Below are 27840 nucleotides of genomic sequence, written 5' to 3'. Positions count from 1 at the left end.
TGACTGTGGAGCCGTGTATGACCAGCGGAGGCAGTGGAGAAGGTTTTTTCCTGAAGTCAATGATCATCTCCACCGTTTTTTGTGTGTTTAGCTCCAGGTTGTATTTACCACACCATGACACCAGCTGTGTTCATTCCTCCCGGTATGTGGACTCGTCGTTGTTTGAAATGAGTCCGATCAGGGTAGTGTCATCTGCAAATTTAATGAGCTTAACTGAGTTGCTGTTAGATCTGCAGTCATTGGTGTAGAGGGAGTAGAGCAGAGGAGAGAGCACACATCCCTGTGGAGCGCCAGTGCTGAGGCAGAGAGGATCCGAAATGTGGTCACCCACCTTTACATACTGTTTCCTGTTAGACAGGAAGTTGTGGATCCAGTAGCAGATAGATGGGGGTACATTGAGCTGCCACAGTTTTTGAAGCAGAAGGTCAGGAATGATATTGTTAAAAGCAGAACTAAAATCTACAAACAGCACACGAGCATACGTAGAATGGTTGTCCAGGTGTTGCAGGATGTAAGAGAGAGCCAAATTAATGGCATCATCTACAGACCTGTTGGCTCTATATGCAAACTGGAGAGGATCCTGAATGTCATGAGTCATAACTTTAAGTTGTTGAAGTACCAGTCTCTCAAAACACTTCATCACCACAGATGTTAGGGCCACTGGTCTGTAGTCGTTCAGGCAGGAAATCTTCTACTTTTTTGGAACTGGAACTTATGTATTTTGGATTGAATACATTCTTTACTTAGACATTCTTCACAAGAAAAAAAAGAATCAGGCTCATACAAATTGCTTATTGTTTGTATGAAACAGAATATACAACTATAGATCACATGCTTCAGACACCAGAGGCACATTTTAAAGACAGCACACACACACTCACACACACACACACACACACACACACACATTTCCCCATCTTTAATGTGTCTTATAATCTGTACAGTTCAATTGAACAATTGACAAACAAGTTGAAGTCTTTTAGAGGGAAAATAAAAGTTTAAAATTTACAGTAATGTGGGTGCATGTGTGTGGCCCCCACATGCCTGTATGCACTCCCGACAACATCTGGGCATGCTCTTGATTAGACGGTGGTTGGATCTTCTCCCAGACTTGGATAAGTGAGCTACTGGACAGTCTGTGGCGCTACGTGGAGGTGTCAAATGCACTGATACATAAAGTCCCAGATGTTATCAATTTGATTCAGGCCTGGGGAACGTAAGGGCCAGTCATTGGCATCTGATGACAACAGCAATGTCATCCAGGAGCTGCCTACCCACCTGGTCACATGGGGCCGGGCACCATGCACCAGCGTGAGGTCTGACAATGGCTCTGAGGATTTCATCCTGGTACCTAACAGCAATGAAGTCACTGTTGGTCATCATGTGTGTGTGTGACTCTGAGAATATAACCTGGGGACTACCCAAACGGGTCATGCTGAATGATGTTGCAGGCAGCATAACTGCACCATGGTGTCTTCAGCCTCTTTCATGTCACATGTGCTCAGTGTAAACCTGCTCTCATCTGTGAAGAGAATGGGGTGCCATTGGCAGACTTGCAAGTTCTGGTGTTCTCTGGCGGATGCCAATCGAGCTGCACGGTCCTGGGTTGTGAGTACAGGTCCCACTAGATTATAAGAGGCACTCATGCCACCTTCATGGAATCTTTTTTTGATAGTTTGGTCAGAAATATGCACACCAGTATCCTGCTGGAGGTAATTTGTTAAGGCTCTGGCAGTAATCCACCTGTTCCTTTATACACAAAACAGATACTGGTCCTGCTGCTGGGTTGATGCCCTTCTAAGGCTCCAGCGCTCCTTATGTAGGGACCAGACTCCTGATATCTCATCCATGCTCTTAAGACTGTGCTGGGAGACAGCAAAACTTCTTGCAATGGCTGACATGGATGTACCATCCTGGAGGATTTGGACTACCTGTAAAAACTTATTGGGCTGAAGGTACCGCCTTGTGCTAGAAGGTCTAGGACTAGTGAGGACTAGGACTAGTGAGGAATCAGTTAGACAGGAAAGGGGAGAGCATTTGTCTGTGTTCACCATCTGTATAACCATTTTATTTTTGGGGCTGTATTGCTGTTGCCTCTCCAGTCCACCGGTTGTCACTTTCATTCAGCAGGTAAAATTGGTCACAATCGCTTTCTAACTGGACATATTGATATTACTAAAGTTTAATTGACTTTAATTGAAGCGTTCCCTTCATTTAATGATTAGTGTGTATTTACTATAAGCAATAAAAACAGGAATCTGTGTTTGGATCATTCTCTTTAACCTTTATTACACTGATAAGCGTACAAAGAAAGGACTTTGTCACTGACCAACTTAGTTGTATCTCATAAATATAAATATACTTAATGCCTGCAATACACTTACAAAAGTTTTTACCCCTGTGCTACACCCCCTTTCCTATTAGTTACACGTTTAATGCTTTGGGACATAAAAAGTTTTGCAAGTGTTTTATTTATTTTTTTACCCATTTCTATGTTCAAGGCTTCAGCTGCTCAACAGTCCTTTGTTGCTACTGTTACTTTTTCCTCTTTATGATGTGCCATACATTTTCAATAGGAGAAAGATCTAGACTGCAGACAGGCCTCTTAAACACAGTGTCCACATACAATGTTGTCATGTGTGCAGAATGAGACCTGGTATTGTCTTGCTAAAATAATCCAGGACATGGACATCCCAGGGGAAAAATGTTTCCTTGATGGCAGCATTTGCATCTCTCAAATCTGTCAGTGGTACCACACATATGCAAGTCGCCCATACCATAACAGTCTGGATGGTTCTTTCAGTCTTTGGCACATTATGTCAGTTTTCCCTAATAATGGACTCATCTGGCCACAGAATGTTTCCACTGTCTCTGCCCATGAGCCCATGTTATATGAGCTTGGGCCCAGAGCACACTGTCATTTTGGCAGAGAATAGCAAGTAACTGTATCACGATAGCAGGACAGTTTATCATGCAATGCCATGTTGGGTCTTGAAGGTCATGCACATTTAACAGTAGTTACCAGCAATTTTATACACTTACTGAGATTTCTTCAGATTCACTGAATCTTTTAATAACATTATGCACAGAAGATGGTAAAAGACAAATTGGAATGTTTTAATATGGTGTAATTATATAATAATTATATAATATTCTATAAACTTTTCACTCTTATTTTGCCCATACCAACTTTTGTTGCGGGCGTCATATTTTGTTTGTATATACAAAATAAAATTACCAGGTCAGCTAAAGCATTATCATGTCCAATTACCTGATCATATTTTGCCTCTACCGCTGCTGACCTCCACTCTTAAATGAGGAGTGCAAGAACTAACATATGCCCATCCTACATGTGTGCAGTAGCTAATAGCATCTTTTCAGCTGAACAAGGTGGGTTCATTAAGGGATTTGTATAGAGCATGGATGGTCATGCACCAAACCCCATTACCCTCCATTGATCAGCCAGCAGAGACCATGATTGCAGCAGTTATGAGAAATCCCTTAGCAGAGCTGAGATTCTTGAAGTTAAAGTGAATTTAAAATGTCAGCCCAGGTGGGCAGTATGTTTTACTGCTGAGCCACCCAAGCGGCCATTTCTTTGTACCTCAAATAGCAGATTCTTGTTTATATTGTATTGTTTTTTATAAGTCTTGTAACACCCTTTTGGTGCAACACTTCCTTAGATATGGTTGACCACAGTTTACCACAACTTAAGTCACAGCCACTTTCTTCTGCTATTCAGGCAGTGTTGGGCAGTGACTTCTCAAAAGTGTTCTTAAAGTCCACTGCTGAACTTGGTGGTGAGTAAGGAAGTGGTTTTTGAGAGGCTAATTATCCTTAGTCCCGAAATAGTTCCAAAATGCCTTACACGGTACACAAACTAAATAAATTTGATTCCAATAATTATATGAAAGTAGAAAAATGTACAACTTTTGTTTATAGTGACACAGCAGCATGGGTCATGGTGACTTTTTTTGATTGCAGACCTTGTGTGGTAAGTATGGTGGTGCCCTGTCAAGAGCGCCCTTGGACACAGTAATGCTGAACAGGATGACACAATTAGTGACAATGAAAGAGTAAATAAATATTTTTTTCTTTCACTTTTTTAACAAGACAAGCAATGTAAAAAATACTTTTGGTGCAGGGTTTTTTTTGATTACTTTTCAATAAACTGTATGTGACCTGCTTACTAAATTTTTTTAAAAGATTTACACAACAGGGAGTTTTTTCATTTATTTGTTTGACAAGCAGCAGGTTTTGTTTGTCTCCTAATTTGTACATGAAAGTAAATACAGTTGAACAGTTTTATTACAATAGTCTTTTTTCCTCTCGTTTTAATACATTAAAAAAAGAAAAACACACTACAACTTCAAACGTGAGAAAAAAGAAACATGGTTGTATTTCTCAGACACTATTTTTAAAATTCAGACACATTTCCACCCATCCGATTGCTCGCCTGGATTCTGGGTTATGACTACATTGTTTAAAAGTGTATTAGTAGCTCACGCTTTAATAGCTATAGGCATTTTCTCTTTTTTCCCGTTGACGCACGTGGCGTGGCACTGGTGATGTTGTAAACAGCATAAAATCAGAAAAGGTTTGGGCCGGAGGGAGGTGCGGGTGTTTATGGCTGCCTGGTTACTTGAAGGCCCTTCTCCCCCTCCCCTCCTCAGGTGGAGGCACAGTCCTGTATCATCTTAAAGGGAGACAGTCTGAGCCAGCTGCAGCTTAAAATAAGACATGGTTTGCTTTTGTCCACCAGGTGGCTTTTTTCACGCCACATAGCTGTACTCGTCCGCAGAGGTCTGGCTCCGCTCTATGTACTGCTTGTCGATAAGCACCTCAATGCACTTCTTTATCATGCTGATACTGGGGTTGAAACGAGCTTTGGACTGGTTTATCACCTTGGATGAAAAAATAAAGAAAAGTCAGACACAAAAAACCTTAGCTACTATTTGACCATACAGGCATTTTAATAACAAAAATGGGATCCACCCATGTTACACCATAAAAACACAAAATGCAAAAATGCTCCTGTTTGAATTCATGGTTTGGTGGATTAGCTTCACTCTCATTATGTACAATTTGAGTAAAAGCTCATACATTGTAAAATGTACATGAATCTACATGAAATCCTGGCTGTCCAAGTTTGTGCAAAATCCAGAAGCCTCTTTCTTCCTCCTCTGCAACTTTCCTGCACTTACTAATTCCACCATCAAGTCTCGTTTTCTTCCTTCCACTGCACAGATGTCACACAATGCCTAGCTGGTTCCTTCATCACTTTTGTGGTCGTTGCCCAGTTGTCTTGCTCCCTCTTACCAGCACCTAGCTCCTGTCTCACATAGTCTCTGAATTCCACACCAGTTTTCTTCCTTTAACCTCCATCATCTGATTAACTCTTTCTCATCACCTTTAAGATGACTATGCTGCTACACTCTTCCCTGCCACCACCTTACAGTCTCCAGTCTCTCTCAGGCTGCGTCTCTTGCATAGAATTTATTTATTTATTTAAGTTTTAACACCATGTTTAACACATTGGTGTCATTTAATGGCAGTAATAAGTATTATGTATGTGTCTTCATATTTTGCTCCATATTATATGTTCATTTTTATTTTTATGGTTGCAAGATAGGTTAAAAGTCTTCTTGTGTTGTCTTTTGTGAGAGTCTCTTTGATAGTTTCTGGCATGTGTGCTTGTTCTCTTTCTTTAGTGTATTTTGGGCATTCTATCAAGATGTGTTTTATTGATATAGGTGTTTGGCAGGTTTCACAAGTTGGGGGGTTTTCTCCTTTTATCAGGTGTTGGTGGGTTATTCTGGAGTGGCCGATTCGGCACCTCGTGTATATGACCTGGTCTATGCGTCGTCCCTGGTGAATTCTTGGCTTGGCATTAACGTTTGGGTGTATTTCATATAGTTGATTGGTGAGCTGGGTATTCCATTCATTTAGCCATTTTCTTTTGATGTAGAGATTTATTGATGCTTTTAAGTCGGTTGATGGGATTTTGATGTTCGTTGTATTTTGTCTTGTTTTTCCTCTAGCTACTTGGTCTGCTTTTTCATTTCCTGTAATTCCACTGTGTCCTGGTACCCAGCATAGTTGTATGTCATATTCTTGCTCTGTTAAAATGCTGATTGTCTATTGTACAGTGGTGTTCAAAAAAAGCAGTGATTTTAAAAAAGCGAATAAAGCACAAAATCATTAAAATAACTTTTATTTCCATAAATGCAAACGCACTGAAAATACTACACTTTCAATTCTAAATCAAAACATTAACAAAATTTAGTCAGTTTGTGTCAATCCTTTACAGAAAATTAAGAAAAATGAATATTAGGCTGTTCAAAATAATAGCAGTGCAGCATTTTTCTTTAAAAACTCAAAAAATGTATCTATAACATGAAAAAATGTTTGAGGTTTCACTTTACTTTAAATTACTGAACTAATATTTAGTGGCAGAACAATTGTTTCCGAGATCTGTGTTGCATGGAGTCAACCAACTTCTGGCACCTCTGAACAGGTATTCCAGTCCAGGATGATTAGACTACATTCCACAGTTCTTCTGCAATTTTGGGCTTTGCCTAAAAAAAACACGTTTCAGATATCAGCCCACAAGTTCTCTCTGGGATTGAAGTCAGGGGATTGGGCTGGTCACTCTATTACCTCAGTCTTGTTTGTCTGTAACCAAGATGTTTTGGGTCATTGTCATGTTGAAACACCCATTTTAAGGGCATTTCTTCTTCGACATAGGGCAACATGATCTGCTCAAGTATTCTGATATATTTAAATTGATCCATGATCCCTCGTATGTGATAACTAGTAACACCATGGTATGAGAAACATCCCCATATCATAATTTTGTACCACTGTGCTTTACTGTCTTCACAGTGAACTTTGGCTTGAATTCAGTGCTTGGGGGTCGTCTGACATACTGTCTACGGCCACTAGACCCAAAAAGAACAATTTTGCTTTCACCAGTCCACAAAATGTTCAGCCATTTCTCTTTGGACCAGTCAATGTGTTCCTTGGCAAATGTTAACCCATTCAGGAAACGTCTTTTTCTTAACAACGGGACTTTGCAAGGAATTCTTGCTGGTAAATTGGCTTCACTTAATCATCTTCTGTACTCACTGGTAACTTCAGATGTTCCTTGATCTTTCTAGAGGTGATCATTGACTGAGTATTTGCTATTTTGGCTAATCTTCGATCCAATTGAACAGTAGTTCCACGCTTCCTTCCATATCTTTCAGGTTTTGGTTGTCACTTCAAGGCATTTGAGATCATTTTAGCTGAGCAGCCTATAATTTGCTGCACTTCTCTGTATGTTTTTTCTCTCTACAATCAACTTTTTAATCAAAGTACGCTGTTCATCAGAACAATGTCTGGAACAACCCATTTTACCCAGTATTTCAGAAGGAAATGTGCTATGACCAACCTGTGCAACATTTGCCACCCTCCTACATTAAATAAGGGCCAAAACTGACACCCGTTCTTCTGCAGAATGAATGACTTCACCAAGTGAACATTGAACTCCTCACTGCTATTATTTTGAACAAGCCCCTTTCAATCAATGCTTCGATTACTCAGAATGAGTGGCATGCATGTCCTAATTGTTGGGTTTGTTTTGTTTTCATTACTCTACTACACTTTCAAGTGAATTTTTTGCTATGTAGAAATAGCATTTCTACTAAAAACAGTGATTTATCAGGTTAATGGTGTTGGACTGCTATTATTTTGAACACTACTGTATGTTACTAATGATAGGATGGTCTGATGTGTATGATTGTAGTGCTTTGAGGCATGATTTAGAATCTGTGCAAATTAGTATTTTGTGCTTTTGTTCTTTTTCTGCATATTTTAATGCCATAAGTATGGCGTCGGCTTCTGCACTGTAAATTGAGCATTGTTGGGGTAGTTTGTCTTTGTTTGTATATCCTTTTGCGTATATGGCTGCTGTTGTCTGGTCAGTAGTTTTGGATCCATCTGTATAGATTGCAAGGTGGAGTGGGTATTTTTCTTTAATTTTAAGAAAATCATTGATGTATGATGTTTGATTTTCTGATTTCCCACGGAGGTATGGTATTGTTGGGGCTCTGGGCCATTATATTTGAATTCAGCTTTAAGTCCTCAAGATATGGTTTGATTCGAGTCCCAAATGGTTGTATGTTATTTTGTCTGTTGTATCGAGTTGGAGGAAGTGGTGGGTGTATGGTTCTATTTACTGGGTTTCTTGGGTTGCTCATGGTTCTGACTGTATATTGCAATGCTAGTTTTAGTCTTCTGAGTTCCAGTGAGGGTTCTTGTGCTTCTATGTAGAGGCTTTGGATGGGAGAGGTGCGGTATGCTCCTAGGACAATTCTGATCCCAAGTGATGTATTGTGTTAAGGCTCTGTATGATTTTCTGGCTGATCCATATATAAAGCATCCATAATCCAGTTTTGTTCTCTCTTGCATAGAATATACACTAAAGTGCCAGAAAACTGGTACACTAGTCTAATACTTGGTAGGTCCTCCATGGGAGCGTAGGACTGCAGAAATCTGACAAGGCATGGACTCCACAAGCTCAGGAAATATTCTGTAAGCAATAAACACCATAAGTTCCACAGTCCACATTTCTATTGTAATCCAGGGTGTACGATTTCAGTGTTCCAGAATTAGCCAATTCCAGGATTTTTGTGAAATCTGGTGACTTGGGTGGGAATGGAAAAACCCCAAACTCAGATGAGTGTTCCTCTAACCATAATTTGGCATCTCTAGACGTGTGTGTTGGCGCATTGGCCTGATGGAAGAAGCCAAACCCATCCAAATGAATGAAGGACATGAACAGGTGTAACAGAGTTGACCTGTCAGAGACGTTTGTAGACGTACCAGGGGTCCCATGGAATGCCAGCTAAACAAACCCCATACCATTATGGAGCCACCAACAGTCACTAGAGTCCCCTTTTGTATCAGTTTTTCTGGCTCTTTAGTGTAGTCCACCTATGTGCACCTTACCTGTATTCCTCCTTCTTTAAATGTGAGTTCACTAGTCATTCTATCCTTTCTGCAAAACATACCACCATCTGTCCTTTCTTATTCCTGTCCTTAACACTATACCTACCCAACACCTCTCATCACCTCTAATCAATTCCCTAAGATGCCTGTTTAGGTCAGCTCCAATCACAACCCTCTCAACAACCCACTTATAGGGTATATGTACTGATGACCTGCATTAGCACACCATCAATTTCGAGCTTCGGGCACTCTTTTCACCTCCACTACATTCTTCAAGATTACCCCTATCCATTTTTCCTCCAATCAACACCATGGTAGAACATTTTAAACACATCTCCAATGCTCCTAGCCACACTTCCATTTCACTTGGTCTCCTGCACACATAGTATGTCAGCTCTTCTCCTCTCTATCATATCAGCTAGCTCTCATAGTGCCCATGCTCAGTATTCCTACTCTCACCTCGACCTTCTCATCCTTCCGCCCCTCTCTCTGCTGTAGAACATTCTTTCCCCCTCTCCTTTTCCCCTACCCCTCCTTAGCCCAACACTAGAATACTTTTCATCAGTACCCTGATAACCAGCAGTACTAAAGGCCAATGCTGTTAACTCGGGCCTCGACTGATCCAGTATGTAAAAATTTGTCCAATACCTTAACCATAGAGCTACCACTAAGTGTTAAAGGCAGAAGCTATTTTTCCACTTAAACAATGTAGATGTTTTGCATCATGCTCCAGTATTAAGCAAAAAATATTATTTAAATTACATTAGCCCACTACTTGTGGGATCCAAGGTTCAAATCCCCAGCAGTGCTATTGGCTGCTAGTCATGTCTTGATGGACCAACATCTGGAGAAGGAAGAGGGGTGGTTGAGGATTGATGGATTGTTGTCCTGTCTGGGGTGTGTTATTGCATTAAGCCCAGTGATTCCAGAAAAACCGGAGCCACCACAACCCTGACCAGGATGAAGCAGTAGTAAAACATGAAAATGAAATATGTACCGACTGCATTTCCATTTTTTGATTTGCATGTTTAGTTAGGGCTTGTAATAAACTGCTGAATACTAAACTTGTTCTGCTTAAGGTGTTTTATGTTCATGTTACTGTTCTACATTACTGCCATGTTCAGTTATGCTGTTGTTTTAAAATGGGACTCTGTGATGGGTTTAGGTATTAATGAGTTGCTATATGCTTGTTTATTTAATAGTCTGTTGTCAGTTAATTACAGTCAGTTACTGGTTAAACCCCTTTTGTTTGTTTGCTTTAAGAGATCCTTGTTTTATGTTATTTCTAAACTATCACCACATAATTATACGTAACATATACAACACATGCTGATTAAATAAATGCACATTAGCAGAAAGAGAGAGAAAGTGAGAATGAGAGTTTCTAGGAAGGAATAATACTTACTTCTTGTATGAGCGCATTGTGTCTCAGTATTTTCCTGGCTTTCATGATCCTCACTATAGCAGCCTGTAAATACATTTTTCTGTCTTCGTCCACAGCACTCCTCGTCTGTTCCACCTCCTAACATTGACACACACAGAAACAGTTATACAGAGAGGCCACGGGATAAGATATAGTGAATGACTGTGCCAATGTCTGGAGTATAATACCTGTGGTGTGTCCCGCTGCATTGATGTTGTGATCTTAAACTTGGTTCTTTTACTTGTGAAACTCATATTTAATGAGAAAGTGGACTCGGACTCAATTTCCTCCTGAAAGTAAGCAAGAAAATGTTAACAGAAAGAATAATGTTTGCAGCTTATATAAACTAACAAACAACAAACCATGTACACAATGACACAAGATTACAATCCAGCTAGTTTGATAAATATCAAAGGACAGAAAAAATTATAGTGTTCAAATCACTGAATAGAATAGAATGTTTTAATTTGTCATAAATACACATACAGGTGTACAGTACAACAAAATGATTTTTTCTCATATCCCAGCTCGTTTGGAAGCTGGGGTCAGAGCGCAGGGTCAGCCGCTGAATGGTAAAGCCTGGATTCAAACTCTCAACCATTTGATTGATAGCCCAAAGCTCTACTCACTAGGCTCCCGCTGTCCCACACACTGAACTACACACCACCAGTGTTCATTGTCAATCAGATGAATGATAAAAAGTGGTTTCGTCCAACAATAATTGTCACTAAATATAAAACGGCATCATGTGCATTAGAAGTTTGAGAAGCATTGAGGCAGTCTTACTTTTTGAGAGTCATGGTTGATCATCTTGACATCCAACAGCGACTTAATGGTCTTCTGCAGCTCCTTCTCGTTCATTTGCGTGCTGTCCTGCAGCTCCTTATGACTTACTGTCTCGCTGTTATTAAAAGCCAGCAGCACTGCCATTTGATACGTGGTAACCATGGCCACATAAGGTTTGGACAAGTAGTTCATCTTTACTTCACCTGAGTGGAGAAAATGTAAAATCCTTTATCAAGATACCTTAAAGTATTCCACTGAACTTTGATGATAACATCTTGGGCAATTCTGAATCATCCTGAATCAGTATATCTGGTGCTAACAAATACCTTTAACATTTCCAAACAACTCTGCTACTTTCCAGAACAAAACAGTTACACAAACATCCTTTAGCAAGTCTTAAATGTCAGTCACATAAAAAGAACAGAACTGCAGTGACACTGAATAGTAACATCCATTTGTTCATTTAAAGAAATTATATGCATCAGATCTACCCTAAACTACCCTAAATTCATTAAAACCATTCATTCATTCCCCTCTTTTCTATAAATATGTTTTTGCTCTGATCTTTTATTTTATTAAGAAGTTGCTGCTTCGTTTCTGTATCACCACAAGTTTTAATTTTGAGTTTTGATTTTGAGTTTGTTAATAAAACGGTAAAAGTTTAATCACATTGTAAAGGAATCTAAACTATTGTCATATGTGTAAACTGTTGTCATGTTTTTATGTGATTCAAAATAAAAAAATAAAAAAAATCATTCATTCATTAACTATACCCACTGCTTAATCCTGATCAGGCTTGCAGTGCCAGGAAACATGCATGTTACAAGTTATTTTAAACACATTTAATTCAGTGTTTAAATCTAAGCAGAGACACCAACCTAGCCAGACTCTACACAAACACAATTGGCCATGTTTAAAGGGTCTTTCTCTGCTACGATGTGCATACTCCGGGACCAACTCGGGTGCCTACACGAGTATATTCGCAACTGAGAACTGGAAATTACTACATTGGGAAATAAAGGGGAAACATTTCACACACAAACACACAGAGAGAGTCTAAAAGTCCAATCTGCACTTGTGGTTTTAATAACCTCATAAATAAGAGCATCAGCAGCACAGCAAGCTACAAGCATAATTAATACACAGCAGAAAGAAGTTGTTGATTAAAAGAGCAAGTCTGTACTCTGCAGGACAAATATTTCCCTCACTGGTGCAAGCTGGGATTAAATGACCTAGAGATGTGCGGTTAGAAACCTCTGCTCTGAAGGCCTTGAATTATACAGTTCACAGCTGAGTCAGTCTCTGAGCACTTTACCTGTACAGAGATAATGTAGCCAGGTCAGCTTCCTTCCACTGAAATGCTGGTTATAAAACAGCTCAAACTGTGAAGAAGAATTTTAAGAGTCATTTATTGGCACTAATTTTCAACGAAAAAAAGACTGATTGCTGTATCTTAAAAGAATACAAGAACTACTACAAGACACTGATGAACTGCTGCTTTATAACTCACCATTTGTACACTCTTCTCTAGTTCCTGAGGGATTGCAAACGTGGAAGAAGGGACCTGTGTGAGGGGCCAAGCACCTGCCTGCAACACAAGATAAGCCCAAACTTATTTGCATTTATCCCTGCATTTTTTTTTTACTATTTTTAAATATATTTCATAATACATTTCAGTATCCTTTAGTATTTACTGGGTGCCCAGGTGGCACATCTGTAAAACACTCTAGCACACTACAGCTGAGACCTAGAATTTGAATCTCAGCTGTGCTATCAGGCATCTGCACGGACATGATGGCCTAGTGTCAGAAAGGGGGTGGCCAAAACAGCCCAGACATTGGGAGGTGCACAAGTCAGTGTGTTCTCAATGCTGGTCCCAAGCCTTAATAAAAATAGTAGCGTGTCAGAAGGGGCATCTGACATTAAAATTGTGCCAAATCAGGTATGAGGAGCAGATCCACTGTGGTGACCCCAAAATACAAGAGCAGCCAAAAGGGGATAAAAAAAAAAAATTCAGTGTTCATTATATTGCAATATAGCAATATTCATTATATTTTTGGTTTTAGTAACTTTAAGTACAGTGGGGTCAAAAAGTATTTAGTCAGCCACTGATTGTGCAAGTTCTCCTACTTAGAAAGATGAGAGAGGTCTGTAATTTTCATCATAGGTACACTTCAACTATGAGAGACAAAATGAGAAAAAAAAATCCAGGAAATCACATTGTAGGATTTTTAAAGAATTGATTTGTAAATTATGGTGGAAAATAAGTATTTGGTCAATAACAAAAGTTCAACTCAATACTTTGTAACATAACCTTTGTTGGCAATGACAGAGGTCAAACGTTTCCTGTAAGTCTTCACCAGGTTTGCACACACTGTAGCTGGTATTTTGGCCCATTCCTCCATGCAGATCTCCTCTACAGCAGTGATGTTTTGGGGCTGTCGCTGGGCAACACGGACTCCACATATTTTCTATGGGGTTGAGGTCTGGAGACTGGCTAGGCCACTCCAGGACCTTGAAATGCTTTTTACGAAGCCACTCCTTCGTTGCCCGAGCGGTGTGTTTGGGATCATTGTCATGCTGGAAGACCCAGCCACGTTCCATCTTCAATGCTCTCACTGATGGAAGGAGGTTTTGGCTTAAAATCTCACGATACATGGCCCCGTTCATTCTTCCCTTAACACGGATCAGTCGTCCTCTCCCCTTTGCAGAAAAACAGCCCCAAAGCATGATGTTCCCACCCCCATGCTTCACAGTAGGTATGGTGTTCTTGGGTTCTTCTTCTTCCTCCAAACACGACGAGTTGAGTTTTTACCAAAAAGTTCCATTTTGGTTTCATCTGACCACATGATATTCTCCCAATCCTCTTCTGGATCATCCATATGCTCTCTGGCAAACTTTAGATGGGCCTGGACATGTACTGACTTAAGCAGGGGGACACGCCTGGCACTGCAGGATTTGAGTCCCTCTCGGCGTAGTGTGTTACTGATGGTAACCTTTGTTACTTTGGTCCCAGCTCTCTGCAGGTCATTCATCAGGTCCCTCTGTGTAGTTCTGGGATTTTTGCTCACCGTTCTCATGATCATTTTGACCCCACGGGATGAGATCTTGACCCCAAGGGAGATTATCAATGGTCTTGTATGTCTTCCATTTTCTTACAATTGCTCCCACAGTTGATTTATTTACACCAACCTGCTTGCCTATTGTAGATTTACTCTTCCCAGCCTGGTGCAGGTCTACAATTTTCTTCCTGGTGTCCTTCGACAGCTCTTTGGTCTTGGCCATGGTTGAGTTTGGAGTCTGACTGTTTGAGGCTGTGGACAGGTGTCTTTTATACAGATAACGAGGTCAAACAGGTGCCATTAATACAGGTAACGAGTGGAGGACAGAAGAGCTTCTTAAAGAAGAAGTTACAGGTCTGTGAGAGCCAGAAATCTTGCTTGTTTGTTATTGACCAAATACTTATTTTCCACCATAATTTACAAATAAATTCTTTAAAAATCCTACAATGGGATTTCCTGGATTTTTTTTTCTCATTTTGTCTCCCATAGTTGAAGTGTACCTATGATGAAAATTACAGACCTCTCTCATCTTTCTAAGTAGGAGAACTTGCACAATCAGTGGCTGACTAAATACTCTTTGGCCCCACTGTACGTGTGTATGATTTACATTCGTGGCATTTTAGCAGTCGCTTTTAACCAAAGCAGCTTGTGACAATAGAATGCAAGCATTTAAGGGTTAAGGGGCCTGCTCAGGAGCCCAACTGTTGAAAATCGGTGGGGCTGAAACAACCGACTTTTAGATTACTTGTCCAGTGCCTTAACCACTATGCTATCACTGTCCATGTATACAATGTATTTGTATAAAATAATTTATTCAACAGGATTGTTAAGTATACATAAGTTGTATAAAATAATACAACAGACTTGGCAATTAAATTGCTTTCAATTTAAAAAAATGCACACACATCTGTAGTAAATAAAGTTAGTTGGAGCTACTGCAAGAAAATTACATTCTGCTGGTTTAAGCCTTAAAAATAGCCTTATTTGTATTGACAATTCTATATTATGCACCCTTAAAAAGTAGAGTTTCTATGCATTTGTACATATTTTTAATAATAATGGAAATAATAATATTAATAATAATAGTTGTGATCCACCGTTGAACAGTTGAGAAGTTTTTAGCAATGCAAGCTCTTGGGAAATCAGGGCCAAAGAGGCATGATGTTATTTTGGTATACCTGATCTTTGTGATTACACGCTGCACATTATATAACATCACCAGAATAACATGCACTCTTCTTCTGCAGTGCTGCTTATAACAATAAACTCAAACTAAAGACCCATTTATTGATTTATTTTTGTTTTAACGCCATGTTTAACACATTGGTGTCATTTAATGGCAGTAATAGGTATTATGTACAGTGTATCACAAAAGTGAGTACACCCCTCACATTTCTGCAGATATTTAAGTATATCTTTTCATGGGACAACACTGACAAAATGACACTTTGACACAATGAAAAGTAGTCTGTGTGCAGCTTATATAACAGTGTAAATTTATTCTTCCCTCAAAATAACTCAATATACAGCCATTAATGTCTAAACCACCGGCAACAAAAGTGAGTACACCCCTAAGAGACTACACCCCTAAATGTCCAAATTGAGCACTGCTTGTCATTTTCCCTCCAAAATGTCATGTGACTCGTTAGTGTTACTAGGTCTCAGGTGTGCATAGGGAGCAGGTGTGTTCAATTTAGTAGTACAGCTCTCACACTCTCTCATAGTGGTCACTGAAAGTTCCAACATGGCACCTCATGGCAAAGAACTCTCTGAGGATCTTAAAAGATGAATTGTTGCGCTACATGAAGATGGCCAAGGCTACAAGAAGATTGCCAACACCCTGAAACTGAGCTGCAGCACAGTGGCCAAGATCATCCAGCGTTTTAAAAGAGCAGGGTCCACTCAGAACAGACCTCGCGTCGGTCGTCCAAAGAAGCTGAGTGCACGTGCTCAGCGTCACATCCAACTGCTGTCTTTGAAAGATAGGCGCAGGAGTGCTGTCAGCATTGCTGCAGAGATTGAAAAGGTGGGGGGTCAGCCTGTCAGTGCTCAGACCATACGCCGCACACTACATCAAATTGGTCTGCATGGCTGTCACCCCAGAAGGAAGCCTCTTCTGAAGTCTCTACACAAGAAAGCCCACAAACAGTTTGCTGAAGACATGTCAACAAAGGACATGGATTACTGGAACCATGTCCTATGGTCTGATGAGACCAAGATTAATTTGTTTGGTTCAGATGGTCTCAAGCATGTGTGGCGGCAATCAGGTGAGGAGTACAAAGATAAGTGTGTCATGCCTACAGTCAAGCATGGTGGTGGGAATGCCATGGTCTGGGGCTGCATGAGTGCAGCAGGTGTTGGGGAGTTACATTTCATTGAGGGACACATGAACTCCAATATGTACTGTGAAATACTGAAGCAGAGCATGATCCCCTCCCTCCGGAAACTGGGTCGCAGGGCAGTGTTCCAGCATGATAATGACCCCAAACACACCTCTAAGACGACCACTGCTTTATTGAAGAGGCTGAGGGTAAAGGTGATGGACTGGCCAAGCATGTCTCCAGACCTAAACCCAATAGAACATCTTTGGGGCATCCTCAAGCGGAAGGTGGAGGAGCGCAAAGTCTCGAATATCCACCAGCTCCGTGATGTCGTCATGGAGGAGTGGAAAAGCATTCCAGTGGCAACCTGTGAAGCTCTGGTAAACTCCATGCCCAGGAGAGTTAAGGCAGTTCTGGGAAATAATGGTGGCCACACAAAATATTGACACTTCAGGAACTTTCACTAAGGGGTGTACTCACTTTTGTTGCCGGTGGTTTAGACATTAATGGCTGTATATTGAGTTATTTTGAGGGAAGAAAAAATTTACACTGTTATATAAGCTGCACACAGACTACTTTTCATTGTGTCAAAGTGTCATTTTGTCAGTGTTGTCCCATGAAAAGATATACTTAAATATCTGCAGAAATGTGAGGGGTGTACTCACTTTTGTGATACACTGTATGTGTCTTCATATTTTGGTCCATATTATATGTTCATTTTTATTTTTATGGTTGCAAGGTAGGTTAAAAGTCTTCTTGTGTTGTCTTGTGTGAGAGTCTCTTTGATAGTTTATAACTAAAGACCCATAAATGTTCTACTGGGGAAAAACCCCCCAGATCTTATCCGCAATGGATCAAATAAATCAAATTACCTGTAATACGTAGATTTGAAAGCTGATGCCCAGGTCCACCACGGTCTCCTGGGTTTTAATAAAGTTGTTGAATTTGTTGTTAAGGTCGGCACTAACACTCATGTCTGTGTACATTCTGTGCAGTTTGCTTGTAAACTCATAACCACATGCTTGCTGCAAAAGATAAAAACAGAAAGCAGAAAAACAATTAAACTGGAAGAGATGCACACTTTTGTCAAACCACTTAATTTTCCAATTAATTAGTCATAATGGCAGAGCTGTTGTGCAGGGAGAGAGCATAAGAAAGAACAGTTATTAGGCTGAGTCATATCTCCTAAGGTTTATTTCTGGAGTCACTTGAGTACAGAATTATAGGTCACTTCAAAAGAGTCAAACACTACAAAGCAACACTTCATTTACCTTCAGTTTGTTGATCATGGCTTCCTCCGAGTCCATAGATAAGGAAAGCCCATGTATTAACCTCTTAGCAAGCATTCTAGCATAAAACTGTAATAAAGGTCAAAAAGAAGAAGAGCACATTAGTTTGACTCAATTCTAACAAGAAAAAAGGTATAGAACTTTACAACCAATTTCACACATGCTCATAAATCCAGGATTGTATTGAAAATTCACTGGTTGGGTATAAATGTAAATACATCCTACAATCAGATCAACAAAAAAAAAAACACCATTCAGAAGCAATGGTGCAATCTTTGGACATTGTTTAGGGATGTCTGGCAGGGGAGGGGTCTCAAAGAGCGCAGTAGAGCCATGCACTGCCATCGGATTGCCAGAGGTTGTAGTTTCAACAGCTACAATGAACCCTTGCAAGGGCAGTAGTAGCTCAGTGATTAAAGCAGTGAACTAGTGATCAAAAGGCTGTGTCCCACCACCGCCAAGTTACCACTGGTGGGTTCCTGAGCAATTGGTTGCATTGCAATTGATTACTGCAAGTCACTTTGCATAAATGTGTCTGTTAAATGCTTTACATGTAAATAAACCAACAGATAGTATGGTTCTGATCTCTCTTCTGCTGTCATATTTTTTCACCTTTTCTCTGTTTGTACCTAGATTTATGTCTATGTGATATTTAATATTATGTAAAAGGAAAAATATAAGACTGGTTGCAAATGTATTTGTGTATTGACACTCTTTCTGGAAAATTACCTTCTGAAAGACATCTTTGTCATCAATGTACTTGAAGACAGTGATGAAGCTTGTCAGCTTATCCTCCACCTCATTCTCTGTCATCCCTTTTGCTGATTTCTTAAGCAGATTGTCACAGTACTTAGCAAGCTGTAGCACAAAAAATACAAACACAAAAAGCACATATTAGATGCCACAGAGTGAAGAGAATCTATTTTATTAAATTAACAACAAAAATGCGGCACACTCACCAGTTCAGGTGCTTTGCAAATAGATTTTGGCTCTCTGTAGTTTACTACTGAAGTCAAAGCCTAAAAATATAAACAAAGCAATTCAGCCACTTTTAAAAGAAATAAGTTTAGCAAAGAGAGGTATACTGAGTTAGTGCTACCCTTTGCAGCTACAATAGCCTCCACTTTCCTGGGAAGGCTTTACACTAACACAAGAGTGTGTCTGTGAAAATGTGTGACAATTTTTTCAAAACACATTTGTGAGGTCAGGAACAGATGCTGGATAAGAATGCTTGGCTCTTAATTAACATTCAAATTCATTCTAAAGGCTGTGGTAGTTCAATGGTTAAAGGACTGAACTTGTGCTAAGAAGGTTGCTAGTTCAAGTCTTACCACTGCCAGATTGCCACTGATTGGCCCATGGGTAAGGCCCTTAACCCTCAATTGCTTAGACTGTATGTTATCACAATTGTAAATCACTGTGGAAAATGCATTGCTAATTGGCATGAATGTAAGAAAATGTAATCGATCTTTACTACTGAAAACATACCATTTCTTCAAAACAACTGATTTTCTACAACTTATAGCAATATATGTGGCTAAACCACAATAACTCAATATTTACGTGGGTCCAGATACTTCTAGCTATATGTTATGTTTTAAATGTATTATTTCTCTAACTGGGCAAGGTAGTGGCATGGTAGTGCTGGTGCTCAAATGCTCCAGCAAGCCAGGTTAAAACCCCAATTCGGTTACTGTCTTGTAAAAGTTTTTCATGTTTTTTAACATCTGCTACAGTTTATTTTCCTTTAGCTCAAAAACATAACAGTAAGAAACACAAATAAGTAAGTACGCAGCATGTGAGCACTGGCACAGTGTTCAGGGTGTAATTCCACCTTAAGCATAGTATTATTTGGACAGGCTCTGGACCCACTGCAAATATGACTTACTAAGAAATCTGAATAAAGTTTTGGTTACCCTTTCATATTGACCCATGATCATTAATTCATGATCTGTTCCATGATCTATTGCCACCTACTGGTGTAAATGTTCCATTACCTTCTGCATTCCATAACCTTCTCCCCTTATGCACAACATTCATGCTAACTGAAAAGGACTGTACACTAGCAAACGCTCCCTTCAACATGCATTAAGCCATTGGATTCCTCTTTGCATCAGGTGAACTGACATGGAAATTTGTTTCTACAGAGCACACCACAAACCTTGATATGGATTTCAGCTTAACAGACTGATGCACCACACAAGGAACCACTAACTAGTTTTTACAGCTTTATACTTTTTTAGTTGAATAAAGATTTAAAAAGAATGTAAAAAATCACGTACTTCCTATTACTACATTTTAATAAATGTACCAACTTTTATTGTATTTGCTTTGAACTTTTTTTTTTAATTTTCACTTAGTAACTTGGTCATATAAATTTTAAATCCACTACCTGGGAAGGCTGAATTTTAACATAAGCTCCCACCAAAGAAGTAAAAGAAGTCACCACATTATTATGCAGTGCTACTGTTGCAAAATGACTATTGGATTGTAATGGTTATTTTGTAACAGCTGCATTGCACAATAATGTGGTGACTTGTTTTACTTTTCATATTCAAATTAGTGTTATAATGTTAGGAGGTGGAAACTTTACCGACTAGCATTTGTTGGTGTATCAGGCTAAAAATTGTGCAATCCTTTACCAATACCCCTTGCCTCTCTGGCCAAATCAATGGCCAAAAAAAAAAAAAAAAAAAAAAAAAAAAAAAAAAGGAATTTACTGTGTACCTTGTCAAGTGCGCTCATAAAGTGCTGGTCCCCAGTCAACACTGTGTTGATCAACTGGACAAATTTACTATGAACCTCTAATACAGACTCCACAAACTGGGTTGGCATCTGCAACAAGAGAACATGAGACAATCTTAGGTAAACAGAAATAACAGTGATAAACCTTTCTTTATGTAACTGACAACAGACTATCTTAAGTAATAAAGTGTCACATTGCTAAGCTATTGTTCATGATTAGCCTAGACTACTCAAAGATGGGTTACTTAACCCATGAAACGCATGACATTACATTCATCATAATCTATTTAGGACTGTAGGGTGTCCAAGCATTTGCACATGCAATAAACGTGCATTAGCATTCACAATAATTTATTTTTGTGTATTATGTAAACAGTGTGTTGCAGATGTTGTGTTTACATATTTGCTTTTGAAAAGAAGTCATTTCAGCTGGGGTTCCCAAACTTTTACATTTAACTATGTGTATCATTTGTGCTCTATGGCAAAAGCATGCAAATCTTCCAGATTTGTTCATTTCTAATTAATTTAACAATATAATTGTATTTCATGACAGCTTGCTTGTTTACTGCACATTTTAAATGTGAAAGTTCTCTGTGTCTTATTATATTCACTGCTTTATTCTGGTCAGTGTCGCAGCAGGTCCAGTTCCACCAGGGAACACTGGGCGAGACAGAAGCAGCCTGAGTGGGGTGCCCATCGACCATATTAGATAATATTTTAAGTTAACTTAGAATAAGATTGATTGTGGATTAATTGATAGTTTAATCCTTGTACCATTTAGAAAGCTAAATATTTTCCACATTTATTCACAGACAAACTTACATTTTCCTGAGAGAGGTTACTGGTGGCGCGGAGCCCCTCGTCACGAATGTGAACCTGTAGCTCCTGAATCATGTGAGGTAAGCCATTAGAGACAGCCCGCAGCAGTGTGTACATGTTCGCCATGTCTGAAAACAAGTCAGTACAAGCCATGTCAAATCTCCCATGTCTATCAATAAAACAGGGATTTGGGTTTTTGCACGTCACACTGAGAATAAAAACTGTAATTACAATAAACAGCACTGAGCAATTTCCTGGAAAGGTCTGACTCACACTGAAAATGTTTTGAGGAACAAAAATTACTCACTTAGGTCAACATTTACAGCTGAAATTAATAATATTTAGCTCTCCTCATCCTAAATGCTATTAAGGTGCTGTGTACTGAACTGGATATAAAAAAAACAAATATTTTTTTTATTGATACATACAGGACATTAAAAACAAAAGTAACATAATTTTAAGTGTAAATGAAGGTAGTAGACAGAAAACACTTGTGGCAAAATGTATACAGGCTGCTAATGCTGCACAAGTTGTGTTAAAATGCATTTGCAGTTTATGCTCCGAGGCTATGGAACACTCTACCTCCTAATATTCGACAAGCACCTTCGGCCGCTGTTTTTAAATCACTCCTAAAAACATACCTTTATAAGCTGGCATTTGAACAGTGAGGAGCTGTGTTAATTTTAATTGTTTAGTCTATTTGTATTTGTTTTATTTTGTCTCTTTCTCTGTATTTTTATTTGGTTCTTACTTTTTTAATATAATGTTGTGTTATGTATGCTTTTCGATGTACAGCACTTTGGTCAACGTAAGTTGTTTTAAGAGTGCTTTATAAATAAAATTTACTTACTTACTTACTATTTAATTTCAATGTTTTGCTAGGGCCCAAGAAAATCTAACAGAAAATTAGAATTGTGGCTGTGTGTCTCGGTAAAAAGATGGTTGCCTTTGTCACCCAGAAGTGTGAATGACCCCAAGTCTTTTCCCTATGGCCAGCTGTCGCCATCCAGGTCAACGTCAAGCTCTATTTTTAAACTGCTGCAAGCACTACAAATAACATAATGCCACTACAGTATGTCTAAAATACCATAAATCACTTCATGCAGGAGGTACTGTACTGCAAAAGACAACTAAGAAAATACAAAAATGGGCTCTCTGGGTGGCACAGCAGTCTAATGTGCTAGCACATCACTGTTGAGATCAGAGGCTGACCCTAAGTGCTGGCCAATAATTAAAAACAGCTGACACACTTAAAAGTATGCAACCATAGCAGGATGGTGCAAGCGGAAGACGGAAGATTTGCATGAGGAATAAAAAAAGAAAGAAAAAAAACATTAAAATATGTCAATATCACAAGAATACTTTACGATATTAATCATGACATTTATTAATTAGTTATTGCTCACTCTCAGATTCCAGCAACATCAAATGTTACGAAATTTAAACTGGCAACATACATTTCATAAATGCACTTTAAGTGGAAAAGTTACTTATGGATGTCAAATACTGGGAAGGTGGAAAATGCAATTTACCAGTAGAAAACTAATATAAGTTACTTCCAAGTAGGGCTGGGCGATTTTGCCCCCAAAAAAAAATCTCGATTATTTTAAAATTATAACCGATTGTCGATTACGATTTCGATTTTTTTTTTTTCTTGTATAATGCAATTGAAATAAGACTCAGATTACTTTTTTTTGCATTGTAAATTAAAATGACTGCAGAAGTGCAAAAATAGTAACAGCACCACCTATAATTATCCTTTTAAGGATCTAAAAATTTATAACAATAACGATCACAATAATTAAAAACAAAATGGAAATCTGAATTATCTATATGCTTTATAAGAATAGCTCACAAACAACTCTTTTTTTTTTTAAATAATGTGCAGCAAAACCTTACATTAGGAAAAGGACTAAAAAAAAGTTCTTTACAGGTTTCTTAAAAGAAACACGAGTCTGTGCTGTGCTGTTTCCACCACTGAGTGAGTCTGTATCAGTATCTATACTGGGGGAGGGGGGGTGAAGTAATCACTCAGCTCAGCTTTGATTTTGTCCTCTTGTGATTGGGGGGTGGATGGAGGGGGCACGTTCTGCTTCTAACTATATAGACTACAACTCCCATGTTTCCACGGACCGTCACATGTCCCCGGTCAGCCAATCCGCGCCGGAGTTTTGATTCAGTTCAGCGGTGTTCGATTCAGTGAATCTTAATTAAACTCTTCTGTTTGTGTCTCGTTTTACCGATCGTGTTTGCGCTCCTTATTTCTGAATCTAACCGTTACCGTGTATAACCCTTGTTGTCTTCCGTTTACTGTTTTAGTTTATCCTCTGGTTTTGGACTCTGACCTGGTTTTGTACACTGTTTTTGCCTTTTTATATTAAACTTTCCCTGATTTATATTCCGCGAGCGTCTGGTCAGTTTCTGCCTCGTGTCATGTTGGTATTTTAGTAAAAATATAAAGTATGTAAACAATCGCGATTGTCACATTCTAACATCGGGTGAAAACGTTCATTCTGATTAACCGAATTAATCGTGAAAATCGCCCAGCCCTACTTCCAAGTAACTTGAGTGTAAAAATAAATAAATTACAAGGTTAATTTCCCAACACTTCATGTTATTATATGAACCAATAAATAGATGATTGGAAAAAAAATGATTAAGTAGACAAGGAGGACTAATTAGAGCAAATATGCAAATATGCAAATTACAAAATCGTAAGCTCATGTGGCATTATGGGCATTAAGAACCATGCTGCTAAAAAACAGCAGTGTCTTAGTTCCAATACTAGACTAGAAAGCACATGGCATTACATAAACACAGAGGGACATATAAGTGCATCCTTAGTGCCAGTCCCAAGCACAGATAGATATAAGGGCTGTTTAGAAAGAGCATCTGGTGTAAAAACAGTTCCAAATCAAATGTGCGGACAAATGATCGCTGGGGTGTCCCCTAACGGGAGCAGACAAAAGGCACAGTTGATGCTCTGCAAATTGCAGCAATTACAAATATACATTAAAACAGTTTTCTATTTGCCCAAAAAATTGGTTACATTAATAAAGCTTTGTAATGCAGATGTGTAGGCGTGAATTACCAAGATGCAAACTCTACTGTAAAATTCCAGACTAAAATCTAATGGCTGCAATAATAATAAAAAAAAAATACTAACCATCCCTCTTCTCTTGCCTGACAATATTCTGGCACTCCCCATGCAGGAACTGCAAGTGGTCAGCCACCATTCTCTGTTGGCATTCATGGATCACTTTGGCATATGAACTTGGATGCAGGTACTTCCGACATCGCACCTCTTCATCTTTCAACCGCCCCAAAACCTTAAACCACAGACAATGACCATCAATCTAAGACATTTCACAGAAAGCTAGAGACCAAGACATGAAATTTAGTTCAGTGTTCTTAGCTTATTTCTACCTACTTAATACTTAAGTATTCATGTAAATATATTTGTTTATATGTAAAAATATAAAAAACTTCTGAGGCAATCAACAAAGTGAAAAAAACAACAACAACACTAAGTAATCATGTCACTGTAGAGAAACACTGCATGCCAGTATAGAGCCACTCTTACAAATGATTCTATAAAAATAATAGAGTTGCTTAGGGTTGGTTGGAGGCGGCACGGTGGCACAGCAGGTAGTGCTGTCACCTCACAGTAAAAATGGCCAGCAGGGGTAAAACATGGGGTAAAGACAATGCATAAATAAATGTTACCATTAAATCTGGTTACATTTTCACTATAGCCAAATAGAAACCAGCTAGCAAATCCCAGACTTTCTTATTAGTACAACTGAGCCAATAATAATATTCAAAATCCAAGGTTTGAATCCTGAGTGGTGCTATCAGTCGATCGGGCATCTACATACAGACATGACTGGCTATGTCTGGGGATGATGGCAGAGGCCACACGATGGTTTGACGTCCTTTTTGGAGTGTGTTACTGCATTTAAGAGCAGTGGTTCAAGGGAAGCCAGACCCACAACGATCCTGACCAGGATTAAGCGGTGGTAAAACGTGAAAGATAATGAGGAAAATAAATAAATAAATAAATAAAATAAAAAAGCTTAACAATCCACAGCATCTGCACTATAAGGTAGAACACTAGTGTAAACTGACCTCACTGTAACAGCATGTAACAATAACAAAATTTTAAAAAACAATAATAAAAACTATGCACAAGACATAAGCATTACCTTTTCCATATATTGAGAACAACTGGTCTCTTGTAGTAGGTTTGAGGCTTCTTGTTTGTAATACTCGCCTGTTTTTGTCAGAAACGGCCCTTCGAATATCTCTTGATAAAACTGGAACACAGCAAAAAAGGAGTTTCATGTTAGTTAAAATGCATGCAGCTTTTCTAGTGCTTTGTGTAATATTAAGCTTTTACTTTTTGCTTCAATTTTAGTTACATTTGCTATTTCCACACACTTTAATAAATAAATGCATCCAAGTATTACAGCCAATCAAAATACGATAACCATACTTTGGTGGCACCCACCTTTAGAGGAAACTTTTTCTTGTACTGTTCAACGTGAACAAAGGAGTTGATAACCCCATGGATTACTTTCTGATTTGGATCCTCGCCACACCGGTCACTAGGAGCATCAAAAGTTAAATTAGCCAAGTTCAAACCACTTACACAAACACACAGAATACAAATACCTGATGGGAAGGTTCTATGGTTAACAAAAAAGCTGTATGTAGTATTAGGGAGGCTGGTGAGACTATGTTTAAAATGTAAAAGCCAATCAAACTTCTTGTGAAACAAACTGCATTTCAAATTAGTCATTCTTTTATTTTACGCCAGGTTAGCGCATATGGCTATTCATGGTACATAAATAGCCATGTATTTATTCTTTAGTATTGAGAAGTGCCAGTCCAGGGTTTACTTTCTACGTAAGTGGTTTCAAATTAGTCATTACTGTACTAAATGATGCATAAAAGTGGACACTAATTATGCATGTGACTATTTTTTTTTATTTATTTTTTTTTGAGAAAGGTCTGTGGTGTTTAAAACCAGTATATAATATATGCAATACTATATAAGGTGATTTATTTCAGTATAATTTATTAAACCTACTTTTTGATTTCTTTTAGAAGCATTCTGATCAGCATGGCTTGAAGTGGTTCGATCATCAGCTTTCTCCACATATCCAGGGCAAGCTGGAAGTTTCATAAAATCACACCAAATCAAACTAAATTGACTTATTTAAAATGTGACAAGGTCAGCTTTTGATGGATGTGTTATTGCGTACCTCTCCTATCTCCATCAGCGGTTCATTCATATCAACCCCTCCATAGCCATACTGCATGTCTGCTTCAGTCAGTTTGTTTTTCTTTATAAACTGTGTGTTAAGATACCTATAAAGAAAATAGATTTAGTTTGTAAACAGTTAAAACCATATACATGACACATAGACATGAAATTTATTGTGCAAAATCCACGAGTACACACAAACTTGAGGATGCCAAAGATTTGCCATCCTTGCCACCCAGAAAGCCATGGAGCAACACAATCAATTATTTTGTAATCCTTCCCATTTTTACCCAATCTAGCCATTTTCTAAATGCAATTCTTCTAAAGCTTGCATAACCGGGGAGAGTCGCAGCACCATGCTGCTGCTTCTTTCCACCTGTCCTACAGAGAACCTGTTCATGAGCAGAAGGTCATGCTGTGTAGTCAAGTGTAGATTCACTCTGACAAATCTGAGACCAGCCACAGTGAACACAATAAACTGGCTTTAAAAGGATAGTTCAGACAAAACACACAGTTACACAATTTTCCTCTTACCCCATGTGTATTCAAGCCAAGATGTTTGGTGTCTGAAGTCTGTTTTTTTTTGTTTTTTTAAATCACATACACTATATGGCCAGAAGTATGTAAAAAGTGGTGGGAGTCTGCTTGCTGGTCTGCTATGTCCTTCTCATTTTAGGCCAGGGTTCCCAGTTGTCTAGTATACATGATCAGCCCTAGGTTCTCACGGGAGCAGCAGGGATAAGACAAATTCTATCCCTTTCACCCAAAAAGCAGGGCCATTTATTTCCTCATTGACTTTTTGCCACAGATAGCTATGTCATCACTGGAGACTACACTTGCAACCTTTATATAATAAGAAAACACTTTATTGCTGAAGGACCTCTCAGGAACACACAATTCTAGGCGTAACAGATACAGTGTGCTGAAGTAAAGGGCAAAGGGTGTGTCTTTTTAGAAGGTCAAAATTCATACACTGAATTTTGACCTTTATATATATATCATAAGGTTACAAGCACCAAACAAAAACAAGAAGCTGTAGGAGTCCAATACACTTAAAGCAAGAAACATTATAGGCAAAATACAGAAGTAACAGCGTATAGTTCCATTAAATCAAGCCTTATAACACACAATGCTC

At 38.8% G+C, this 27840-nt stretch overlaps 1 protein-coding gene across 3 annotated transcripts in view; it reads right to left on the bottom strand.

The window, feature by feature from the left end:
* Positions 1-4290: 4290 nt before the first annotated feature.
* The window catches only part of cul2 (cullin 2), a 28155-nt gene continuing 4605 nt past the window's right edge, over positions 4291-27840 (bottom strand). For all 3 annotated transcript variants that reach the window (XM_062991180.1, XM_062991181.1, XM_062991182.1), the window contains exons 5-21: positions 26704-26809; positions 26529-26611; positions 25947-26043; positions 25642-25752; positions 24603-24765; positions 21440-21564; positions 20600-20707; positions 18832-18891; positions 18602-18730; positions 17855-17941; positions 17456-17608; positions 12711-12788; positions 12516-12582; positions 11201-11403; positions 10603-10704; positions 10397-10513; positions 4291-4904 (exon numbers count right to left, since the gene is read on the bottom strand). In XM_062991180.1, coding sequence (XP_062847250.1) covers positions 4773-4904; positions 10397-10513; positions 10603-10704; positions 11201-11403; positions 12516-12582; positions 12711-12788; positions 17456-17608; positions 17855-17941; positions 18602-18730; positions 18832-18891; positions 20600-20707; positions 21440-21564; positions 24603-24765; positions 25642-25752; positions 25947-26043; positions 26529-26611; positions 26704-26809 — 1921 coding nt within the window. In that variant the 3' untranslated portion in view covers positions 4291-4772. The remainder of the gene's footprint in view (positions 4905-10396; positions 10514-10602; positions 10705-11200; positions 11404-12515; positions 12583-12710; positions 12789-17455; positions 17609-17854; positions 17942-18601; positions 18731-18831; positions 18892-20599; positions 20708-21439; positions 21565-24602; positions 24766-25641; positions 25753-25946; positions 26044-26528; positions 26612-26703; positions 26810-27840) is intronic.

This window comes from Trichomycterus rosablanca, chromosome 3 (genome assembly GCF_030014385.1).
Source record: "Trichomycterus rosablanca isolate fTriRos1 chromosome 3, fTriRos1.hap1, whole genome shotgun sequence".
In the NCBI taxonomy this organism is placed as follows: Eukaryota; Metazoa; Chordata; class Actinopteri; order Siluriformes; family Trichomycteridae; genus Trichomycterus; species Trichomycterus rosablanca.
Note: the sequence above shows the minus strand (reverse complement) of the source record. Positions and strands in the feature narration are given on the sequence as shown.